This window comes from Falco rusticolus, chromosome 12 (genome assembly GCF_015220075.1).
Source record: "Falco rusticolus isolate bFalRus1 chromosome 12, bFalRus1.pri, whole genome shotgun sequence".
Lineage (NCBI taxonomy): Eukaryota > Metazoa > Chordata > Aves > Falconiformes > Falconidae > Falco > Falco rusticolus.
This window is the reverse complement of record NC_051198.1, coordinates 32670780-32693370: the sequence shown is the minus strand read 5'-3', so window position 1 is coordinate 32693370 and position 22591 is coordinate 32670780. Positions and strand designations below refer to the sequence as shown.

The following is a 22591-nucleotide window of genomic DNA, read 5'->3' as shown; positions in this document are numbered from 1 at the left end:
CGGCCCGGCTCTCGACGGAAGCCGCGACGCTCACCGCCCGGCGGGTGGCGGCCATCTTGGGTGAGGGCAGGTTGGTGCTTGCCTTCATCCAAGATGGCGGCATTAGACTTCCATTCCTCCCCTCACCCCCTTCCTGTTTTATCGCTTTCGAAGTCTCGGGTTAGGTCTCTTTAGAAGTTTTCAAAGAACACTCAATACAGAAAAGCGAAAGAGAGAAGGCACATTTCCCACACCGCTGTTTTTCGGGGCTCCAGCGCCGACAGCTCAGCGCGGGGCCGGCCTGGTGGCGGGGCAGAACTACAGGTCCCGGGAGGCGGCGGGGCGAGCCCGCGTGCAGCGAGGGGCGGGCGGCGGGAGCGCCGGCGGGAAGCGGCGCGACGAGGTAATGGTCGCCCGGGGTTCGCTCTCTGGGGTTGCTTTTCGTGAGGGGGCTGGGGCTTCACAGCCGTGGGGAGGGGAAAAGGGATCTCTGTGGGGGCGAGGTGAAAGAGGCCGGCCTGGCCGCCACGCCTGGGCTAGCTGAGGGAGAGCGGCGGCCCGCTGCGGCTGCCCCCGCGCCCCAGCCCGCCAGCGGCTGCCCGCCCTGCCCCCGGTGCGGAGCCGAGCGGGGCTCATGGCGGGACCGCCCCGGGCGGCGGGCAGGGCCGCTTCCCCGGAGCGGCTGAGCCCCGAGGGGGCGAGAGGGGAGAGGGAGGCCCTGCGCACGCTAAGCTACCCGGTGCTATCTGGGATTCTCAGGCACCTGGTGCTTAGGTGGTAACGTGTCCGTCTGCTGCAGGGCACTTGCTGGTCACCGATAGTAGGCCAGCTCTTTCAAAAACGCTTTGCCGAGACTGCTGACTTTGTGTTACAGCCCCGTTGCCCGCTAATTCCCTTCCCAGTGCTGAAGCTTGTTGTCCTTCTGGTCCAGTGTAGCTCTGTGGGCTTGTGCTTTAAACTGAGTTGCTAAATTTAAATCTCCTTTATCACCTCATGCTCTTAACTTCCCAAAAGAGGGAGGTGTGTTTCTAACCTGCGCGGGCTCAATGGTTTAGCTTACAAACTGCAAAGAACTAAGGAAAATGGGTTGGGGGCAGGGAATGGGCAAGTGTGAAAATCCTGAAAGTGATATAGCTGTCGAAAGCCCTCCGTTATTAAGCTGTAACCAGAAAAAAGAGAAAGTGGTCGTTCCAGCAAAGACCATAGATTACTGTTGCCTTTCCAATTCAAATAGTAATACTTCTTTCTAGAGAAAAGCCTGTGATGTTAACTTAAAATTAAACCTTCACTACTGGATTTGCTCTCCTCAAGTTAGGGACACAGGGCAACAGATCTGAAACTATGTTTAGTAGTCCTCTTTATCCCTGAAATAAACTGGTGCTTTTGTTTGCTTGATAGGTGACGCTGGAGAAAATGCTATACTGGTTATTGTCTGAAACCATAGTTGGAGGAAGGTTTTCATGGATATGAACATTTTCTTAAGTAACCCGTTTTGTTTGCCTCACTTAGGCCACTCATTCCTATCCTGGAAAAGCTTCCTCGATTGTGTTGGTGCAGTTGTTGTTGAAGCTGCAAAGTCGGTTAGCCTGGGAAGCTTAAGAGAAGTCCCTCCTCCTTTTTTGTGTTCTTTTCCCCCAGGTTATTTTATTTGTGTTGAGTTCTCCAGCGTGGCTCATCATGCAGTACTTGAAGCAATTCTACCAGTCTTCGAATGCAAACCATTTCAGAGAGAAATGAGACACTTCCCCAGAGAGTAATATTAATTGAATTCTGTTCTTTTTGTGCAAGGGTAGATCTGTACCACTCCAACTCTATTTCTTTCTTTTAAATGTAAGTTATTTGCACAGAAATGCCACTGTAATGTATTGAAAAACACATGGTACTTTATTCCACCAGATAAAAGCATTCTTTATTTCTTAGCAATCCTAGAACCTCTGTCCTTTTGTAGAACAGCACAGCAGCTGACAAGCTTTCTGTTTTCTGGTGGTTTAGTTCGTTATGGGATGCATAAACATTTCCACAGATATTACTCCAGAATGATATAGGCTGTTAATTTCAAATTCATACTAGATGTTACTGAAACACTGTATCAGTGTTATAGTAAATTAGCTCTGCGGCTCTTGTGTGGTTTAATAGCCCTGTGATTCAAAACACTGATCTGGTATAAATTTATTCCTTAAAAAATATTGAGGAGGCAGCTTACTACAAGTGATCTTTATGCTGAATCGGGTATCATTTTGCATCCTGCAGCTGACACACAGCCAGAATAAACTTTTTCTTTTGTACTCTGGCTAATGGAACAAATCCTCAGTCTTGACCCAGCATTTATTCTGTTCTGATTTATACACTTGGGTAAACATATTAATGGTCATCAAACAATAGCCTGAGAAACTATGCGCTTGGATATTATTACATTGGAATAAGCGGGTTTTTTTCTTTTTGTTTTATTTTAAATCACAGTTTCAGCAGCTCTATTTAGACGTAGACCCCAAGAGATAAGATTAATTTTTATGCACTGCTTTTTATGATGAAAAAGTATGGTGAAGCAATTTGCTTATGGTATTAAAGCCTGACCTTTACATATCTCTTTGCTGCTTTTACTGGTTTTTGTTACCTCCTGCAGCAAACTGACACCTGTTGTAATGTGATAGCGTCGTTCTTTATTTCTTTTTCAGCAAAGGGCAGATTCTGTCAGATAACCATCCCATTCCAAAACCAAAAAATCTATTAAAAAATGTCATAGTCTCCTGAGAAGAATGAGTTGCTGTAAATACTGGCATAGTAGCTTTGCAGAAGTGAGCTGCTTTATGATAGTCAAATGACAAAACATGGGAAGCTTCTTAAAAATAAATTTATTGGAACAATTGGTAGCAATAGCGAAGACATACAAAACTCACTGACTGAAAACCTGAAGGGAACTGAGAAATTGAAACATATACTTCATAAAAAGTACCTCTTTATGCTGTAGAAACAGCTTTTTGACATCACATAAGAAATGAGAGGTGAAAAAATTCGGTTACATTTCACCTAAGTTTTTAAAACTTCCTCACACGTTCATGAAATGAAATGGCACAACTTAAGTTACAGAACATAGACAGTCCAATATTTTACTGCTGTGTAACCTGTCTAAAGCAGGTTGTTCAATGTTTTGGCAAAACTTGCATATTTGTGGCAATAAAATGCTTGAAATTGTATGGTTTGTCCTTTCATAATGCACCTGACTTGCACTTTTGTCATGTGCAGGCAGGAGAGCAGTTTTGACAGGAATCTGAAGGTCGGAGGACGCTCAGAGGGTCATGTCCATTCTTGCTGTTGAATACTGGGAAATGAGAAAACAAGTGCAGCTCAGCCTAGCCCCGTTCTGAATAAGGAAAGCAGATTTAGATTTGCTTCAATATTAAGTATAATGTAATGATTAAAAAAGGGAAGCCACACATTCAAAGTATCTTGAATGGTAAGGTTTCCCTTGTAAGGTAGCTTGCTTTATATCTAATCAGTTTGTAAAAAGTCAGTAGCAGAATTAATCAGTTGGTACTTTCATTATTTTCCTCTATTACTTTATTATAGGCCATGAAGCAGTTTTAAAATCATTAACTATTTTGAGTGATATGCATTGTAATTATAGGAAACCCTTACTAAAGACTGAGACCACCTAACAACTGTACGGCAGATCTGGCAGTTGGGCACCTGGTAGTGGGTCAGAAATGCCACTACCACATGACACAAAGTCCTGATCCAACCTAATTGTGTTTTCCTCCTTCAGATTTGCTTTTGACAGGTTAATTTTGTATCAGGCTACAGAGCAGTTATTCGCCCAAACCATACAAAGTAAGTGTGAAAATGTAAAGCCAGTAAAGAAAAGAACGGTGTATCTGCCTACTCCTGATTAAACTTCTACAGCTAGATGGTTTTGTCCTTCACAGATGAAGAGTAATATTTATGGAACCCTGAGTCCAAGGTCTCAGCCTCTTGTTACAAGATGCCTTGATGTAATCAGCTGCAGCAGATACAACCCCATTTTTGCCAGCTGTTCTGTGTGACAGATGCCTGCACCCACGCGTGGGTGTCACTGCAGTTCTGCATCAGCGCAGGACCTGTCCATACAAAATAACTCCTCCTACTATGTTTTTGTTCTCTGTGGTGCCTACGGCTTGGGCAGTGTATAAAGTGCTGTGTAAGAAGTGTGGGGAAAGAAAAGAGTAACGTTCAAGTATTGTCAGGAACAGAATGCTGATGTTAGCTGGCAATGTGCATTCCCCGTAGTCTTTGTTTGCAGTAGATGGAAGGGAACTTTGTAGTGGTAAGCAGATAACTTTCAGAAGAATAGGGCCTCAATTCTGCAAGTTTTTAGTGTTGATTTAAATGCCACTATTCAAGTGTTTACATTTTATCCATGTGCATAAACTTCCCTAGGACTTACCACTGCAGTTACAATGCAGTTTTGAAAGCTATGCTGTGAACAACATTTCTGCTATACTGTTTTTGCTTTTAAACTTCCTGACTGTCTTGGAACACAACTATGTTTGAAACTCAGTTGAGGAAAATACCTTTATATTTTACTCTGATCTTTAAAAGATTTATCTCAGTCTGAAGATAAATCAGTACATCTGGTTTCTCTTTGGCTTTCCCAGTCTCAGGTATCCCAGTTTCAGAAGGCATATATTGCTGCTGTCTGCTTTCTTCTAGGTATAAAGAAAAATGTTTTTATTCTTCAAAAGGTACTTTGTCACCATAGTCCCCTGAAGTTGGGCAACCACTACAAACTTACATGGTTTTAATACCTCATAACAATAGATCTGCTTCATTCTCTTCTGCATAGCCTTTTTTTTATTTCCCCTTGCCTCTTTTGGGGGGGGTGTTTGTTGCAGATCAGTTATTGTGTACTTTCATGACAGTTCTGATACAGTTGCTGTAAGGGCATCATCTGCTGCAGCTTTTGCAACTTGGAACATCTTTATGTGTTTGCCCTAATTCAGATTTTGCAGTCCAGCACTCATTCTTTTCAGGATTGTTTCTTCTTTTCATTGCTTGTTGGTTCTTTCTCTTACTGTATTATTTATCTAAAGGAGTTTTGGTGGCATAAAGTGTATGAAGACCATGGCAAAGGGCAAAAATAGATGGGTAGCAAGAGTTTCATGACTCTGGAAATCACAAATCTGTTTTTCCACAGGGTGAAAATATGGTAACCTACAGACTGTTGCTAACAGAAGAAAGAAAACTTTAACTACTCACAAATGCTTCCTGTCAGAATGAAATTCCTACAGCTACTGTCCAGGAAACCAGGGAAACTGGAAATGCTTTTTCAAATACCTTTTTGCCAAAAGCAGTTCCCATATATGTGTCTGGGTACCTCCGTGTGTCTTTCTAGTAAAAAGAAAAAAGTCAACAGTTATGAACAAGTTGATCAAGAAAAATACAAGAACTTGGTCTACTCTGTTACATCTTACAAAACCAGCAGCCAAAGACCAGAGACAATACTCGAAGAAGACAATTTGTTATCTGGGCCACCAGGTAAACACAGACCTCCAGTGAAAGGTGGAACAAAAACTCTGAAGAACTGGGTTCCTTTAATAAACCCCAACAAGAGAAGTACCCTTCTCAACAGTGATTCAAACCTCCCCATGAAAATAGCTTTACAAAAAACGAAAATGCCCAGCGTTACCCATATTCTTCAGCAGACTATTTCTCCTCAGCAAGCCTTTTATCTGGAAAGATGGAAGCAGAAAATGATACTGGAACTTGGAAAAGATGGTTTTGCAGAGTATACTAAAAGTAAGTCTAATCACAGTGTGGTTACAAGGTAGAAGCAATAGCCTGGAGAGCTGTCTGGGACATGCTAGCTTAGCTGGAGTATCTGGCCCTGTACAAGTCAAGTGTTTTGAAATCCATTGTTTCCATTTCAAGGGGTGAGATCATATTGGGAGCACACCTGTTGTCAATGAATCTAAGCTATGAACTTTGCTTTTTGTTCTAGGACCACTGAAATGGATTCAGAAACGTGTGGGAAACAAGAATTAGACTTTAGATGTTCTTCACTCTATCCTCTCTGCCCCTCCTTTATTTCTCCATTTGCTAGTATCTATTTGCAAATAGATATTTTCCAGCTGATATAATTAAGCCTGTTTGCAGATAAAAGCTACTTTGTAGCACGATGGAAATAAGCATTCTGAAAGCATATCGTCTTGAGTGTTTAAAAACCTGTGTGTCTTGCTGTTTATATTGAAGTTCTTCAGAAACTAGTTAGTTTTTCCAGTATATATAGCCTTTTCCATGAAATTGCCATTCATTTAAAGATTTTCATTTGTTAAGACTTACAAAGGTGACTTCCTCCAAGCTGTAGGACGGAAGGAGGTCTGGGAGGACCTGGGGGATAGTAGGTAGTCTCTTGTAGCAAGGACGATAAATACCCGAGCACTCCTTACATGAATTATTATGCTTTTTAAAACTGAATATCCTGTATTTATGCTTTTTGAGTTACTAAGCACTTCAGCAGATAAGGTGGTCTAACAAAACTTACATAACGATTTAAGTTTTGTCTTTCTTGGAATCATTTCCGAGATAAGCTCTTACTCCTAGAACTATCCTCACTCATTTCAGAAGGAGGTTAATTCCGTTCAAATGAACCAATACAGCAGAAGAAACAAATGCAGCAAAAGCAGTCTAGAATAATATTTTTAATTCATATAAATTTAGAAATGCCTTTGAATAACCAATAAATTAAAAATTGTGGTTTGTTTCTGAGTAATTAGTGAGACCGAAAAAGTAAAGTAAGCATTAATATAAGAGATACTAATTTCACTGGTGATGATTTATTTTTCTGTCTCGTTCCCTTCTCCTCCCTGCATCCTCAGGGTTTCAGTACAAAAAGCAGGACTGGTTTAAGAGCTATGTTGTGTGATATCTGTAGTACATGTCCATCAGGTATTATGAGTAGTGTTTGAAATGTAGGTGTGTTTTCACGTTTTTCTTAGATCTCTTCCTCCAAGGAGAGCTCTTTCATGCAGCTTTGGAATCTGTGTTCCTGTCTGAAGAGATGGGAACTAAGGAGGAGAGAGAAGATGTTGATATTTCTGGCTACTTATCAAGTGTGCAGCATGTCTTAAAAGATATCAGTGAAGTGAAAGCTCTGGAAAGTGCAGTTCAGCATGAGACTCTTCAGTATCTGGGCCTGGTAGACTGCGTGGCTAAGTATCGGTGAGGTACTGGTTGGCTAAGAAATCTGATAATGCCAGTGTTGTGTGGTGCTCCATGGTGCATGGGAGGTGTGTCCCAGGATGGAGTGGGTGGGTGTATTGGTGAGCTGCTGGGGGGAAGCTAGATGGACCTCTAAGGGTGGCAAAATGGATGAAATCCCCTGTATGAACCTGATGTCAGAAGTGCTGTTGTTTCTTGTGGAGAATTCCTTACTGGAGCAGGGTATGAGCAGGGCAGGGTTAAGTGATCCTCAGCAGATATTATTAAGTCTTGATTTTTGAGATCTAAACTCCCAGTGTGGAAGAGACTTGCTTAGACATAATGATGAGCAACATGACATCAGAGTGAAACAGGCTAAGAGTGATACAACTTTCTTTGCTGTCTCATCCCTTATTTCTTACTTATGACTAAACTTAAGATTAAAACGTTGTCCTATCTTATTCTCTTATGCAGTGGCCAGTTGTGTGTGATTGACTGGAAAACATCAGAGAAATCAAAGCCATCTCTGAAGAATACTTTTGACAACCCATTACAGGTTGCAGCATATATTGGAGCCATAAATCATGATGCCAACTATGACTTCCAGGTCAGTAGGCCTGCTACTTGCCAAGACAAGCAGCAACATTCATGTTATTTTCATTTCTCCCCACCTACTGCCTTCAGCACCTGCTGTCTATCATGGAACTGTTGGTAGGACTTGTAACAAAGCAGCCCAGTCTTAGATCAGGTTAAGCTGACATAGTAACTCCTCTACTCTTGCTAATTGTGTTGCCTTTGCATGTCAGCAATATATTTTCAGTGGTTTTAAGGAACTGCTCAGTGGGACCGAGGGATGCTCAGCATCTTAAGAAGTTGGATGAATTCACAGTGACTTGGCATCTGGGCAACCCCCAGTGCTTTGTTCTGAGTGGGTTTTGCTTGTGTCAGGAGTGGGAAGCAGGACAAGGAAATGGCATGGGAGGCCATTGCTTACATCATGTGTTGCCATATCCCACTAGCAAATGAGGGACTAAGTGATGTACTTAGTGTTTGGAAGCTGTACAGTGTTTCCTTGGAGGAAAGCAGTGTGTTGTCAATCACTTAAGCAGAAAATGATGGAATAATGTTTTTAAGGACTCCAAATGCAATTCTAGCCAGGCCTGCTTGGCCTGAGGGATTGTTATTTCAATACGGAGCATTGAAGGGGGGGAAATACAAAGCAGAAGGGAGCAGGGTAATTCAGAGGTTGCACAAAGGACTTTCTGGAATACTGTAGAGGTCAGTAAACACAAGTACTTAATGGCCGTGATCCTTACAGAGTGAAATATAGGCAGTAGTTCTAGAATTCTGTTAGCCTCCTGTCCCCCACTGGTTTCTTTTCATGCTGGTGGCTGTTTGGGATTTGGATTAGATGGTTGTCAAGTATGAAGGATGTCAGAACATACCTAAGTAGCCATTTCCATTTAAACTGATGCTGGAGAATGGCATCAGTCTAGTTACGTGACCCCAAGCAAAACCTTTTCAGTCACTGGGAGTTTTACAAGCACCTGCAAGGTTTAAATATAGACCGTGTCACTCTGATGCCCAGAGGTCAAGCCCTCTGGTTTTCACCAAAGTCAGTCAGAGCTTTGGGCTCTTGACTGAGTCATTGGAGCATTTGAATGTTAGTCCCCAAGTGTTTTATGGTAAACTACTGCTCTTTTTTGTTTCCCGTTTCTTATTTAAGATACTTACATGTTAAGGTGATGTGTTTAGAATTGCTGATGGAAGTTGCATATTAATGTCAGATTTCTGACAGCCTTCTGTTTTCAACTGTAGGTTAGTTGTGGACTCATTGTGGTTGCCTATAAGAACGGCTTCCCTGCACATCCGCACTTCATGGATCCTGATCTGTGCTCGCAGTACTGGAATAAATGGCTTTTGCGCCTTGAAGAGTACATGGACAGAAAGTGACCCAAACTGAGCTATGCAGAGGGAAGTCTGAGCACAGAGCCGAAGCAAGAATTCTTTGTTTAAAGCTGCCATTTTAATACACGTTCCTTTTTGAGTAACTTTGGCTAGTTTCTTAATACTAGGGTTTTTTTTTCCCCCCTAAAAAAAAAACCCAACAAAAAAACCCCAAAAAACAAAGACATTTGGAAAAGGAATGTGTATTTGCTTATATTGTAGGTGACTTCAGTGGACCGGGCAGGAGAAAGTCAACTTAATTAATCTCTGTTTTTCCACACACAGTTTACACAACCTGAGGTTGATAGGAAAGTTTCTATTATCAAGTAAAACTGTTCAATCAAATCATCCTGTTGTCAATTCTGAAAAAACAAAACAAACCAAAAAATCGTTGCAGAACTGAGGCTTTGAAAATGAAGCTGCTGAACTAAAGCAAAACATCTGCATTGTCTGAGCTGAGAGAAATGCAAATTATAAAGAAAATAATATAGTAGACTGGGTTTCAGTCAACTTAGTTTTTGCTCGTTTCAAAGGTATCATCTATTAACGGGCTAGTTACTATTTGTGGTTTTTCTTACAGCAACAACTGGAAAAACTGCGCTAAGAATTATAATCCAAGTTCTCATAAGCGCTTATTTAAAATACTAAGGCAAAGTGATCATTTAACAGAAGCAGCTTAGCAAAAGAGGAGCAGAATTGTATTCGATACACTTAGACATTGCCATCAAATGTTCTGAAAGATGGGAAATCTGATGGCTTGTAGTGGCTCCTCCTGCAGGTGTCTTAGCAGGCTGTGCGGCCCACATAGAAGAACTGAGAGTGTACAGGGCCTTTGTACCTTAGGCTGTGAAGCTCTGTGCAGGCCAAGGCTGCCACTCTCTTGGCTCTCCTGACTCTGCTGTGGGTCTGAGACGACAAGGAGCCTACCCGTGTGGAACGATCTCCAGTGTCAAGTTATAGCGTTTGTCAGTGTGTGTAAGCTTCTTCATAAAAGCAGGCTTGTGACTTTGAAGCCAGGCCTTCAGAGGAATGAAGGGCTGCTGAGGGGTTTTTAAGAAGTTGGGGTTTTGTGTTTGATTTTTTTTTTCCAAATAAGTTTGTGAAAAAGCGTTCTAAAATGTAAGTTAATTCTGAAGCCTGTTTCATAAAATCAAGTTTTTAAAACACAGCAGAAGCCTTGATGATGTCAGGCAGTATTACTGCTTTGTGTGTTGAACCCCTGGAAAGGTTTTTTCCTCATTTGCTTTCTTTTTTTTTTTATTTTTTTGTCTCCTCTGAATTGTATATATGAGTTTTCATAATACCACTGCAGATTACAAATAAAAATATGACCAACCTATAAGCATCAAGAAAATCAGGCAGAAATATACCTAAAAAAACCCCAATGGGCAGGCTTGCTGCTGAAGGAACTTAAACCTCTGTAGTGCTTAATCTTCTCCAGAGTACTGAACTTTGGAAACTGCAGTGAAACTTCGTTATAGCGGTACTTGCTTATTCAGACTTGGTCTGGTGATGTTATAATTACTCTGTGCTTAATTAGATTTCTATCTAAAAAGACAAACCATGGAGACTGAGAAACTGGGTTCAGAGATGACTAACGATGCGATGCTGCATGAGCACTCAGAAGTCCTACCTGTTCTACAAGTATCTTCCCACATCACAGAATTTTGGCGAGTGGGTGGTTCAACATAGCTGAACACTGTCAATTTTCTGTGAAAGATAGCTCTGTGGATACAAAGAACGTAGGCATAAGCAAGAGGTAAGATGCCCTGGGCAGAAGCAGGAGGTGATAAAACGTGCTGAATTTCCTGTGTTGATTGGGAAAATTCAGAGTGTGGAACAGTTGGGCAATGTTTGGGTAGGATTGTCGCCCTCATCAGTGCATCATACAGCCATTAGGTGTCTCTGAACTATGTAAGATTTCAGCCTCATCCCACCTCCCAATAAATAAGGACAAGTCTGGAGCCTGGGCAGTGCGGGCAACTGTTGGTTTCACCTGTGTTTATTTGTTTAACAAAAGCCTTGTTTCTGAGGAAGGCTGCCAGCTTACTGGCAATGTCAGTTTGTAAACCTATCTTAAAGTCCTGGGTGAGTCTGTATGTCAGAGAGCCAGGAGAAGGCAGGCAGCCTTCAGAGACGGTAGCAGTGGAAGTTACTCGCGTTTAGCACTTCTGAAAGTCTGGCTGCCTGGGGCATTGCTGTGTGAGCACTGCAACGCTTCTGTAGAGGCACAAGCTGGTGCCAGTTTTGTCCCGTAACAGAACTGGCAGATGGCCATTGCTGGTGTCATGCAAACTGAAACCCGCTTTGTGACCAGTTTAAACTAACTTGCCAGACTGTTAAATTCACATGCCCACAGCATCTGCTACAGGCAGTATCTGTCCTCTGCAGAAAAACCAGCCAATCAGGGCAATTACTCCAGCTGCAACATCCAGCTGTTTTTTCTTCCGTGTGCTGCTACCTGCTGCTTTCCTCTGTTGCTGTGAATGTTTTGTTTGACTGAGATCACATAGATGGACCCACCTGAGTGTGTCTGTAGTTCTTTTGGCAGGGATGTGCTTTGGCAGTGATGCTGGAGGGAAATCAAAAGTAGCATGTGCTCCAGGAGGGGGAAGAAAAACCCCACAAACACACACACATAGCCACACAAAATGCCTCTCCAGCTAGACAGGGAGGGTTTCAGCCACACCTCTGCTGCTCCAGTTTAAGGGCTGAGGTTTCGGCAGAGCTGAGCACATGAAGCCGTTCCAGCTAGGTGACCGCTGGTGGCTTTGCTCAGATGGCCCCCACCGAACAGTCCCACCTGGGAGCTGAGCTCAACAGCTCAGTTTGCTGACAGCCCTCACTGAGCAGGAGTGTTGCCAGCACCATTGGCTGAACCAGCTTTTCTCAGCCCGGCAATTTTGTCCATGTATTTGCAACACCTTCCATTTATACTCCTCGGTTATAATGAAGAACCGGGGATCGCCATACAAGCTTTAGCTCTTTTTGCCAAGTAAGGCTTTTGTAATTAACCTCAGATGCTTTTTTCCCCATGAACTTCGTGTCTGTTCAAGTATTGTCCAAGCTTTCCCGTTACATAGAATGACAAGTTTGTTCTTTATACAGTGGCATCACTTTATTACCCTCATTTTCAAGGTACCAAGCACCAACAGTTGTGCTGAATTAAGTATTAATATAATTAGAAATGCTTTTAAACCCCTAGCTCTTCCACACAAGACCCCAAGCAGATGTCTGTACAAAACTGAGGCAGATTTAGAAGATTTGGATGCTTCTTGCAGAGACGCTCAGTGTCATTTTAGTAGTAATGACTGTGAAGGTCCTGGCTAGGATGCGGTATTTTAGGTGGGTTACTTTTCAGTTGTTTCAATGTATGTAGAATACAGCGTATCCTCCCCAAATGTACAGCTTCATTTTGAGCATGAAATGGATTTTTGGCATTTACAAATGAAATCCATTACTTGTTACATATTTAAATTGATGTAAAACCTGTTTAGCGGCTGTGTCCATTAAGTTAAGAGGCAGATGAATTACACACGCTTGGACCAGAGTAGCTTGTGGTTGCTGAGGCAGTTGCCACCCCACCCTGTCGCTCCTAATAAAGATACCCAGGTGCCCAGTAAAGGCGGCAGCAGCTTCTGAAGAGTCTTAAAAAGTGTCAGGTGGTTTCAGCAACGTGAGTTGTACGGGCATCCCTCTCCCCTTTTTGTTAAATCCCTAAATTCACACTCTGTAGTCTCCATAGGCTAGCCTCTTGGCTGTCCTGTCAAGGGGACAGGTTGTCGAGAGGAGCTGGAGCAGGACTACAGGGCAAGTCCAAAAGCACAGAGATGTAGCACCAGTCCCTCATCATCATCGCCACCTCCTTCCCTCGCAGCATCAGTCTCACTAGGAGCCTTCTAAACTGACCGGTTACCCATGAGAAGCCAGATTCGTGCCTAGAGGTTTGCTCTGATCTCATGAGGCAGAGACGGGCCACGTCTCCCTTTTCACTGCATTGCACTGCTCTGTCGTGTTAGTAAACAGATCATTAAAAAGAAAAAAAATACACACACACAGAGACACGTACACCCCATAAAATACAAAACTGCATTTCACTATGACAGAAAATATGTATTTTCAAGTCACTCAAGTGTTTTCTTTGGGTTTCTGAGTTGATACTGATGTATGTTAAAGTGTTGTGGTAATAATCCCCAAAGTGAGCGTGACAAGCCCAGGATCTTGGTAAATCCAGGAGTTAAGGTTACACTTAAATCTAAACATGATAAAAGTTCACAGCTTAAAGTACCTAAAACACAACCGTAAGCCTGCTGTGGACTAATGTAATTCGCTAGTAGAGAAAGTTTGGGAGGATAAAGTTCTGCATCCTTTAAAAAAAATAATTCAGCTCACCTTGGATCACGCTTCCATAAATCGTTATTCTACTGCACAGGGGGCAGAGCTCAGGCTATTTGCGTGTTTTAACTTATTTACCGATACAATGTACTCCTGTTCTTAAGACCATTTTAATTCGTTTTGCATAGAACAATGTACCTAGTAGCTGATCTTACGCGGCACTTTTCACCCAAACCTCTCAAAAGCAATCTGTGCGGGAGGTAACGGTTACTATCGGTACAAAATACGCTGGGGAAGGTGGACTTATTTGTCAGCGGCCACTCAGAAGCGTGGTGGAGCTGAAACGGAAAACGGGTTGGCTGAACGTCAGACCGGTAAGTACTCCATCCAAGAGGTGACAGCTTCTTCCAAGCTTTCCATTTCTTTTGGCCAGATAAAATTCTGATGTTTGCATTGTATACGGGAATATTTCTTTCAAGTTGAGATTCTACCAACATCAAGAGATCCTTTCATTCATCAAGAGATCCTACCAACAACAAGAGCATCCCTTTCATTTCAGGGATTTCGTTCAAAATGTTTTTTAAAAAAATAATATATATATATATATAGTCCTACATGTAAACTTCATTCCTTTAGACCACTGTAATCCATTGTGTTACTCATCTTTGTCGTCATCTTTGGAGTCCCTCTGCAGGACAGGGCTCAGTTTGTTTTGCAAAACCGCTGCAAGTTTTTTAGAGGTTTTTTTCAGGAAAGCACTTCCAGGGTGAACGTTACTAACGTGCAGGTACAGGTCCTCCTGTGTGGGGCCTGTGTAGCCGCAGTCTTCGCACACGTAAAGTTTATCTCGCCTCTGTTTGTAGGCGTATTGCTGCTGCACGCCGTGAATCTTCTTGAGGTGGGACTCCAGGGAACAGCGCTGGGTGAAGGCTTTGTTGCAAACCTCACATTTGTAAGGGCGAATTCCTGCAGCATTAAAAGAGGGTGATTACTGCTCTGATTTCCCTTCCTCACAGCTGACAAAGGAACGGCAAAGAGCAAGGCCCTGGCGTATCAGCTATCGAGCAAAGACCTAGCAGCAGCAGGGAGCTACTGGCCCAAGGAACTATCTGCCTAGATAAAACGGCTTACTTTCAGGCTAAAATTTTCTGGAATGGGTTGATACATTCAGGCACAGAAAACCTAGAAATGTTTTTGAGAAGACATTGGCAGGCAGTGAGGATCACAAGTGCCCTTGGCGCATTGCTCCTAAAGAAGCCATTACCAACGCTTGCAAAACTTACTCCTTTAGACCCCCCCGACTTTTTGAGTTCCTCTGATTAAAGTAAATCAAAGCTGTCCGTTTCAGCTAACCTCACATGTTGGCTTTCATAAGGAATGAAATCCCGTATCTCAGCAAGATCTTAATTTTTAGTGAGCCTTTGCTCGCTGCGATGAGGTTTCAGCGAAGGGCAGCCCAACACGAACAGACACCGATCGCAGGACTTCAGAGGAGAGCGTTTACATAGGATATAGGTTTGATGACTGAGATGACAAGCTCAAGTTCGAGAAGTGCATTTAGATGAAAGAAATATGTTTGTGTGTCTCCAGAGGAGGGAGAAGGGGCTGGCTTGTGATGTCAGCGCCCGAGCAGTGTCGCTTAGTGCAGACAACGAACATCACTGAAATACTGAGCAGCGAAGAGCATCCGTCTTACCACCAGTCAACACCGATTTACCAACACCCCCTGCAGCACCAGGAACAACAAATAGCTGAGGATTTAGCAAAACAGCTGAGGGGTTTAGTTCAAAAAAACCTAAACTAGTAGTGATTTGACTTACCAGACTAGATCAGTAAGGTTTCAAGCAGAGACCAGCCTTAAAACTGACGTGAGGAGTTCCCTAAACCCCTTTCTTTTCCCAATGCAAGGCGAAACGCTGGTGTGTGGAAGAGCAGACCCCTGGTGAGCTGGGCAAAAAAGGGGCAGAGCACAGGCGTCCACACAGCCAGCTGTCACTTTATAGTCACACTGTGTGAAGTTCACCACTCAGTTGCAGATTTGTCTACCAGAAATCCAAACTAATTAGCAGTTCTAATAAGCAGCATCTTGACTGCATTTTTGCAAGTCTTGTAAAAGGAGGTTGCCCCAGTGCACCGGCTTAAATTACTGAGACTACAGTTTCCTAACGCCTGCTGCTGTGAGACTGCATCAGTTACATTCAACTCCAATTGGGGAGAAACTCCAAATCCTCATTAGAATTCACACACAAAAATGTACCTTTTACAAACTACTTTGGGTGCGTTTTCATGCTCCTGAAGGCAACTTAAACCGCCACTGTCCTTGGTTCCTGCTGCCCATGGTGCTCCACGGGCCTGAACACAAGCACAAGGTGGGGAGTGCCAGGACGGCACAGACCATCAGGGCTCTGGGAACCTGTTCATTGCTTAAGAATAATTTGAAAATTTTATTTCGACGTGTATGTTAGTTACCTTTTAATGTTTAGGTCTGCTTATACCATGAAGCTAGACTGGGATCTTTGACCTTCACCTTCTGACACTACCCTACTGTCACACAGTGGGGGTACAAATGCTGCACCGATTTCCACTGGAACACCAACATTCAGTGAAGCACGTGTAGCCGAGCAGCTGTAGCTACAAAATAAAGCCCACACTACCATTTGCAGCCTGTTTGCCACAGCATCCCGGCAGGGTGGGGGTGGGCAGTGTCCCCCGGAGCCCCCAGCCCAGCCCTGCTGCAGCAGCTCTCCCAGAGCGGGCTGCACAGAGCCGCCTCCAGGCGCGTTGGGATGGCTCCAGAGAAGGAGACCCCACAGCCCCTCGGGGCAGCCTGTCCCACGGCTCCGACACCCTCACGGCAGAGAAGTTCTTCCCCGTCTTCAGGCGGAGGTTCCCGTGCTGCAGCCTGTGCCCGTTGCCCCTGTCCTGGCGCTGGGCACCCCTGAACAGAGCCTGGCCCCGTCCTCCTGGCACCTGCCCCTAAGACATTTATATACACGGCTAAGATCCCCTCTCAGTCTTCTCCAGGCTGAACAGCCCCAGCTCTCTGTCCCCAGCAGGGAGATGTTCCAGTCCCCTCATCATCCTCACAGCCTCTGCTGGGCCCTCCCCAGTAGCTCCCCATCTCTCTTGAACTGGGGAGCCCAGCGCTGGGCACAGCACTGCAGATGCGGCCTCCCCAGGGCAGAGCAGAGCAGAGGGGGGATCGCCTCCCTCCACCTGCTGGCCACCCTCCTCCTAGGGCACCCCAGGGTCCCCTGGGCCACCTTTTCTTTAACATTCAGATACAGCCCCGCTCTCCCGGACAGCAATCAGCCCTGACATAGAAAAGGCTGCCGCTTTCAGATGCTGTGTGTCAGCCCGGCAGAGGCACATGCCAGTCCACCACCGGTCCCGCTGCCACAGCCAGCCTTCGCCCCCCTCACCACCCAAGGCACCAGGCAAGCACAGCAGATGTGAGCACTCATCCTGGCTTTACGCTGGAGAGGAGAAATAGTGATGCCAGATTTCTTCTAGTAAATTTGGAGACAATCTAACCACAACATTCACATTTCCAGGACAGCAGGTTTTCATTCCTGTCCAGTACAAAGACCCTTCTTCCCTTCCAGAGTTTTGCAAAATTGGCTCCACTCCTGCACAGCAAGTTCAACCCTACTTGCCACATCTTTAGCTTCTGAGCAGAAACCCTCCTGGATTTAGTTTCTGAAATCTCAAAGGATGAGGGAACAGGTTGAAAAATCACTGCTTTTAGAAGCACTGACTCTGCACTTCAGCCATACCTCAGCAGCAGCTCCACGCTCACAGCCAAGCTCTTTCCTTTCCACATGAAAGGTTTGCAAACAAACCAAAAGAGGCCAAAACACTGAAACGGGCGGCATTGTTTTCCTGAGCTCTCCTGCTGCCTACCAATGTCTTTGCGTCACCTTTAGCAGTTCACCTGGCTAATGGTGCCTAAGCCGAGAAAGGGGCATTGCAGAGCCAGCCTTGGTAATCGGCAGGTCCTGTAGGTAACCACAAACCTGGAAAGCTGGAACATGCCCAGGAGATGCGGTGGGTGTATGTTCCAGGTGCCCGACAGTGCAAAGTCCAAGCCTCCTGAGCAAAGCCGGCCTGGCCTGCCAGAAAGCATCTTGCTCGGTGAGGATGGGGCTGCTAGTCTATTTAAGCTATCACTTCCACTAAGAAAAAGAAAAACAGAAAGGCAGCCTTCCCCCCGCCTCAGGTTAGGGCAAGCACCTCTGTGACCAGCAAGCAGGGTTTGAGGTGACTGATGCGGTTCAAGGGAACACGAGCGCTGCTGCCTGGGGTGGGCTCAGGGACTGACCCCACCGCACAGCGCACAGCGGCTGTGGAAAGCGCATCCCTCCAGCCCCGGGGCGCGACGCGGGGGCATGAGTGAGCGGAGCAGGGGGAGGGGTGATTTTCTTTCCTCCGGTGCCATCACCGGCTTAAATCACAGCACCCTCGGCTGTGCTGGTACACCTGGTGTAGATGCAAGCAGGGAGGAGGGAACTAGCCCAGATTAAAGGCAACTCTTTTACTCCCCCCCGCAACAGGAACCACTATCAGGAGATTTGCAACCCACCGCTCCCGATTTGCCACCCGTGCTGTGACTGCACAACAGGTGAGCAGAGACCGTTTAGGCTGGTGGCTGAACCGATCTGAACGGCCAGACGTGCAGCGGGAAACACCTCCCAAAGGGGCCGGAGGAGCTGGAAGGCTGAAGCCGGCAGGGATGCTGCGCGCAGGGTGAGCAGGAGCCAGATGTGTTGCCCAGGTTCCTTAAAGAAGCCGGAGGCACAGCGTGAACCGCACGGCATGAACCGCACCGGCAGGGCCGGCGGGGAGGGCTCGCAGGGAGCTGCGGACCCGCTGCGCGCCGCCTCTAGAGGGCAAAGCGCCTTCACCCGCCGCTGCCTCCGCGCACCGGTACCCGCTGCGCTGGCAACAAGGTGCGGAGTTATCCCGGGTGGGTTATAACTGGTCTCACTGGCCCCGGCACAGCAGCACGCAGCCGCGTATACACCAGATATGGATGGCGCCTCACGCACCCCCGCTGCTTCACACCAATTTCATTAGTTCTCCTCGATTTTGTTAGTCCCGAGACTTTTTATCTGCTCACACTCACATCTTCCCCTTTCCTCCACTGCACCCCTGCTATTTTTTGCAAATGTTGTTAACGTAGGGTTTTGTATTATTGTCTTGCCGGGTTACCCGAGCCGTCTCCTCGCCCTTGTCCCATCTCACCACCTTCTCCCACCTCCCGCTACCCAAAGCCACCCGCAAGCCCCTGGGAAATACGTTCTCACCGGTATGGGTCCGGACATGTCTTTTCAGATCAAAGGTGTCATTGAAGCCTTTCCCGCAGAAGGTGCACAAGTGCCTCTTCACCTGGCTGTGACACTTGATGTGACGGTTGAGCATCCGCTGCAAGCGAAAGCCTTTGCCACACAGCTCGCAGCTATGCACTGTAGCATCGTTACAGGTGCCGGTGGTGAACTGAGGGATGGAAGAGGACTGGGTGAGTAGGCATCGAGGTGACAAAGACCAACAGAAAACAAAATAAGGAGGGATGGCTTCCTGTGGCATTAAAGACTCTTGGGATATAGTCAAAGTGAAAACTGAAAGCATTCGGGAGATTCTTCCTAAGTAAAACCTTCACGCCCCCCTTGCCATCAAGTGGGTGACTTAATGTGCAAGGTTTGGGACCGACGCAACCCTGGCCAGCTCGGCTTCAGGGCTTACAGCCAGTGTAGTGGTGCCTCCTGGACGCAGGAACCCTCGCCCAGCTACATCCATAAGCACACAGGCTTCGGCTACGAGCAGCTCTCCATGGGGCCACGAGTGTGCTTGCGCCTGCACCAGCTCGTACCCTGGATGGAGGCAGGAGACCCTCCCTGGTGTCAGAGAGCGGTACCCATGCGTCGTCCTCATCCTCCAGCTGCCGTGTCCCTCCAAAACCAGCCAGCGGCGAGAAAAAGGGTAGGTTTGGCGAGATAAACCTAAGGCACATTGTGCTGACTCAGCAGAGACCGAAACAATGGCACTAATCTCCTCTAGTTGGTCTCCCTGACTCGTTAATTAATGGCAGAGTGTCATTAGGGGTTAATCTCCTCATTCCCGCTCCTAATACCAAAAATACTGTGCCAACACCATGACCTAACTTGACTAAGGGAGACACTGATGATTCAGCTCTGGGGAAGAGCGTTTCCTCAGAGGGAAGGCTTAATGTCTGGAAGATGCAAATACCTTGCTGTTAGTTTAATTATTCACGGGGGAGCAGACGTGCCTGCCGCTAGCCGCTTGGGATGGGGGGAAGCCAGCGGAGTAGGCGGCACCGTGCACACAGCTCCCATCGGCTCCTGTGGTGCTTTTGGGGAGTTTCTGTGGCACGCTGAGAAAACCCAGCTCTGCCGAAACGAGTTTTTGCTGTGACAGTTGCTAATAGCCCAGGTTAAATTATACGAAGCAGGTTAAAGTCAAACAGCAGCGGGGCAAGCTCCTCACAGAGACAGGAATATGTTTGGGTTTTCTTTTTCCTGAAAGGGCAGTTATTTTTCCTGATCATCCTCCTTCACTTACTCCTGAAGCAATGCTACCTGAAATTGTGAAGTTGATTAAAAAACAGGCAGCTGTGAAACCAGGAGGTGCGAAACTAGAGGGGGAGCCGTCTGGGAAGTATTTATTGGGCAACAGGTAGGGCTCCACCTCGTGCAGCTGCATATAAGCAGGGTGAAAATGTAGACTTAATCATGAGATTAATAACAAGGTGGCCGACAGGCTGCCATCCCAGCAGAGACACTGGGAATTTGTACAGCTCCAGCCAGCAAAGCAACAGCCAGGGTTGGTTTAATGAGGTATTAACTAGCCACCCCGGTAAACATATCTCCTCCCTCCTGGCACTGGGGTGGCCTGGCTCCACCTCTGCCCAGGGGAGCCCTGGATGTTTGGGGATGGACGTGGTCCTTCCGCCCCATCTGCACCACCACCGCGCCTCAGGAGCTCGGTGGTCTTGGGTTCCCAAGTACCATAAGGAACCCATGAGCCATTTGCCTGCCTTGGGAGGGACATCACTGTCAGCTCTGCCCGGGGTGGGGACAGACAACGAGAGCTTCTGCCCATGCCGCGGAGAGGCTCTTCAGCAAAGTAAAGGGACAGAAGTGAAGCAACGTGCGTCACTTCACCCAAGCCTGTGGGTCCACCGCACGGTGACAATGGTCGGAGGAAGGCCCTTCCCTGGCTGCTGTCTCGGTAGGGTCGGTGGCAGCGGGCAGATCCGCCGCAGCCCCCCTTGGCGAAGGCTGGCTCCAACCTGGAAGGGCCTTTTAAGGAGGCCCCACGTTAAGGATCGAGATCCACCCACGCACGGTGGGGCATGACTCCTCACTGCCAGGGCTGGTCCTTCCTGGCTGGGTTCAGAGCTCCTGCGGGACCTGAGCCAAGCGGGTCAGGGGCAGCACGTCCCAGGCTGGGATAAGGGAAGGCAAAGGGCGCTGGAAGATTACGGTACATCGCTTACGAGGCTTGCCCTGCCGCTGCCATCCGATGGCCAGCCGCTCTCGCGGGCCTCCGTCTCGGTGGGTGGGACAGGTGCTGTCACCTCTAGCAGAGAGAGCCCAAGGGACTGGTGTCACCGGGTGTCTGCGAGCCGCCAGCCGGGCCCTGCCCTTGAAGCGGGGTCACCCCATCCGCGGGGACAAGACCGCAGCGACGCGGGTGGTTACCTTGATTTTCGACCTGACCACGGGGCGCTTGATGGCCAGGTCCAGCAGCATCCCCCCAGCCGGGCCCAAGGCTCCGGGGGCGGGCTGGGGCGTCGGGGGTTCGCTGGGCTCCACGTCGCGGGTCCCGCTGCTCCCGCTGCTCTCCAGGCTGCAGCTGTCCTCGTAGCCCAGCACGGAGCCGATCCCGCCTGCACGGGGGGTGCGGTGAAGCGGAGCCGGGGGGGCCCCGCCGAGCCCCTGTTTAACCTGCGGGCGGGCCGCGGGGGAGGATCCCGGCTCCGCTGCAATCGGAAACTCAAACACGAACGGTCCCAAAGTTCAAACAAGCCAGCGCCGCCGCCTTCCCGTTATACCCCGGGCAAGGGCAGGAGGAGGAGGAGAAGGAGGAGGAGGAGGAAGAGAGGGGGAGGCCAGGAGTACATCACACACCCCCACCCCCCCGCCCGGGGCCCTTTATTCGCTTCCCCCCGCCACCTTTCTCATGCAAACGACGTTTCCCACCTTCCCGGGCGGACACACACAGACACCCCCACCCCCACCCCGCCATGCCCGGGGGGGCTCCCCGGGGTGCGAGCCGGTGCCAGGCGGAGGGGGGGGGGCTGCATGGCCCTGCGGGGGGCAGGCCCCCCGTACCCCGGCCGCTGGCGGGGGTCTCCCGCCGAGCCCCCCCCCTTCCCGGCACGTTCCGCACAGCCCCCCCCGGCCCGGCAAAGCCCCTTCCCCAGCCCAGCGGGCGCCAAGCGAGAGCGGGGGGCTGGGGGGGCGCCCCCTCCTCCCTGCCGCCCCCCCCCCCGGCGGCGAGCGGTGCCGGGGCCGGCAGCCCTACCTGGGATGTAGGTGTCGGCTCGCTCCTCGTCGGGCAGCCCATCCCAGCTGCGCACCGCCGGCTGCGGGCTCCGGCGCTTCACCAGGAAGGCTCTGGGCATGGCGAGGGCGGGGGGCTCGGCTCGGCACGGCTCGGCACGGCTGGGAGGGGAGCGGAGCGGAGCGGCTCCCCCCGCCGCCCGGCCGCAGCCCGGCGGGGCGCGGGCGCTGCGCTGCCGTCCGCGGGGAGCGGGACCGCACGCACCGGGCAGCGCCGCCGAGGAGCGGGGAGGGGAAGGGGAGGGGAAGGGGGGTGGGGGGGTGGGGGGGAGGAAAGTTTCATAAGGTGGAATAGAAAAATGCACCAGGAAACTTGGGAAGGAGCATGCGTGCTGCAAACATAACGGTGTCAACAAGTCTGCTTACCTGTCCGACCGGTTGGAGCAGCTGAGCTTTGTTCCAGCCCTTCCTAAGGCATGAATGTTTGCAAAAGAATTTAACGTCTGAAAATTAAAAAAAAAAAACCAAAAAAAAACCAAACCAAAAAAACCCCTCACAGACCGCCGCCCCCCAGGAGGGGAGCCCTGACGCTGCCCGCCCGCCGGGGGTCCCCGGGGGGCCGCCCCCTGCCC

At 48.0% G+C, this 22591-nt stretch overlaps 2 protein-coding genes across 4 annotated transcripts; one reads left to right on the top strand and one right to left on the bottom strand.

Moving 5' to 3' along the window:
- Nucleotides 1-42: 42 nt before the first annotated feature.
- On the top strand, nucleotides 43-9266 carry MGME1 (mitochondrial genome maintenance exonuclease 1). Of its 3 annotated transcripts, XM_037405160.1 has the most exons (6): nucleotides 43-382; nucleotides 1618-1809; nucleotides 5150-5751; nucleotides 6951-7173; nucleotides 7627-7759; nucleotides 8971-9266. In XM_037405160.1, the coding sequence occupies exons 3-6, from the start codon at nucleotides 5214-5216 to the stop codon at nucleotides 9103-9105; spliced, it is 1029 nt and encodes a 342-aa protein (XP_037261057.1). In that variant the 5' UTR covers nucleotides 43-382; nucleotides 1618-1809; nucleotides 5150-5213; the 3' UTR covers nucleotides 9106-9266. The 3 variants fall into 3 exon arrangements, with proteins under 3 accessions (XP_037261057.1, XP_037261058.1, XP_037261059.1); XM_037405161.1 differs by lacking the exon at nucleotides 1618-1809 and having other exon boundaries at nucleotides 8971-9126; XM_037405162.1 differs by lacking the exons at nucleotides 43-382; nucleotides 1618-1809 and adding an exon at nucleotides 3785-3807 and having other exon boundaries at nucleotides 8971-9126.
- On the bottom strand, nucleotides 9240-22139 carry OVOL2 (ovo like zinc finger 2). Its single transcript, XM_037405163.1, has 4 exons — nucleotides 21982-22139; nucleotides 21156-21343; nucleotides 18741-18930; nucleotides 9240-14400 (listed from the first exon to the last, which is right to left on the bottom strand). Exons 1-4 carry the CDS (start codon nucleotides 22079-22081, stop codon nucleotides 14090-14092), a joined length of 789 nt encoding a protein of 262 aa, XP_037261060.1. The 5' UTR covers nucleotides 22082-22139; the 3' UTR covers nucleotides 9240-14089.
- Between the last annotated feature and the right edge of the window lie 452 nt (nucleotides 22140-22591).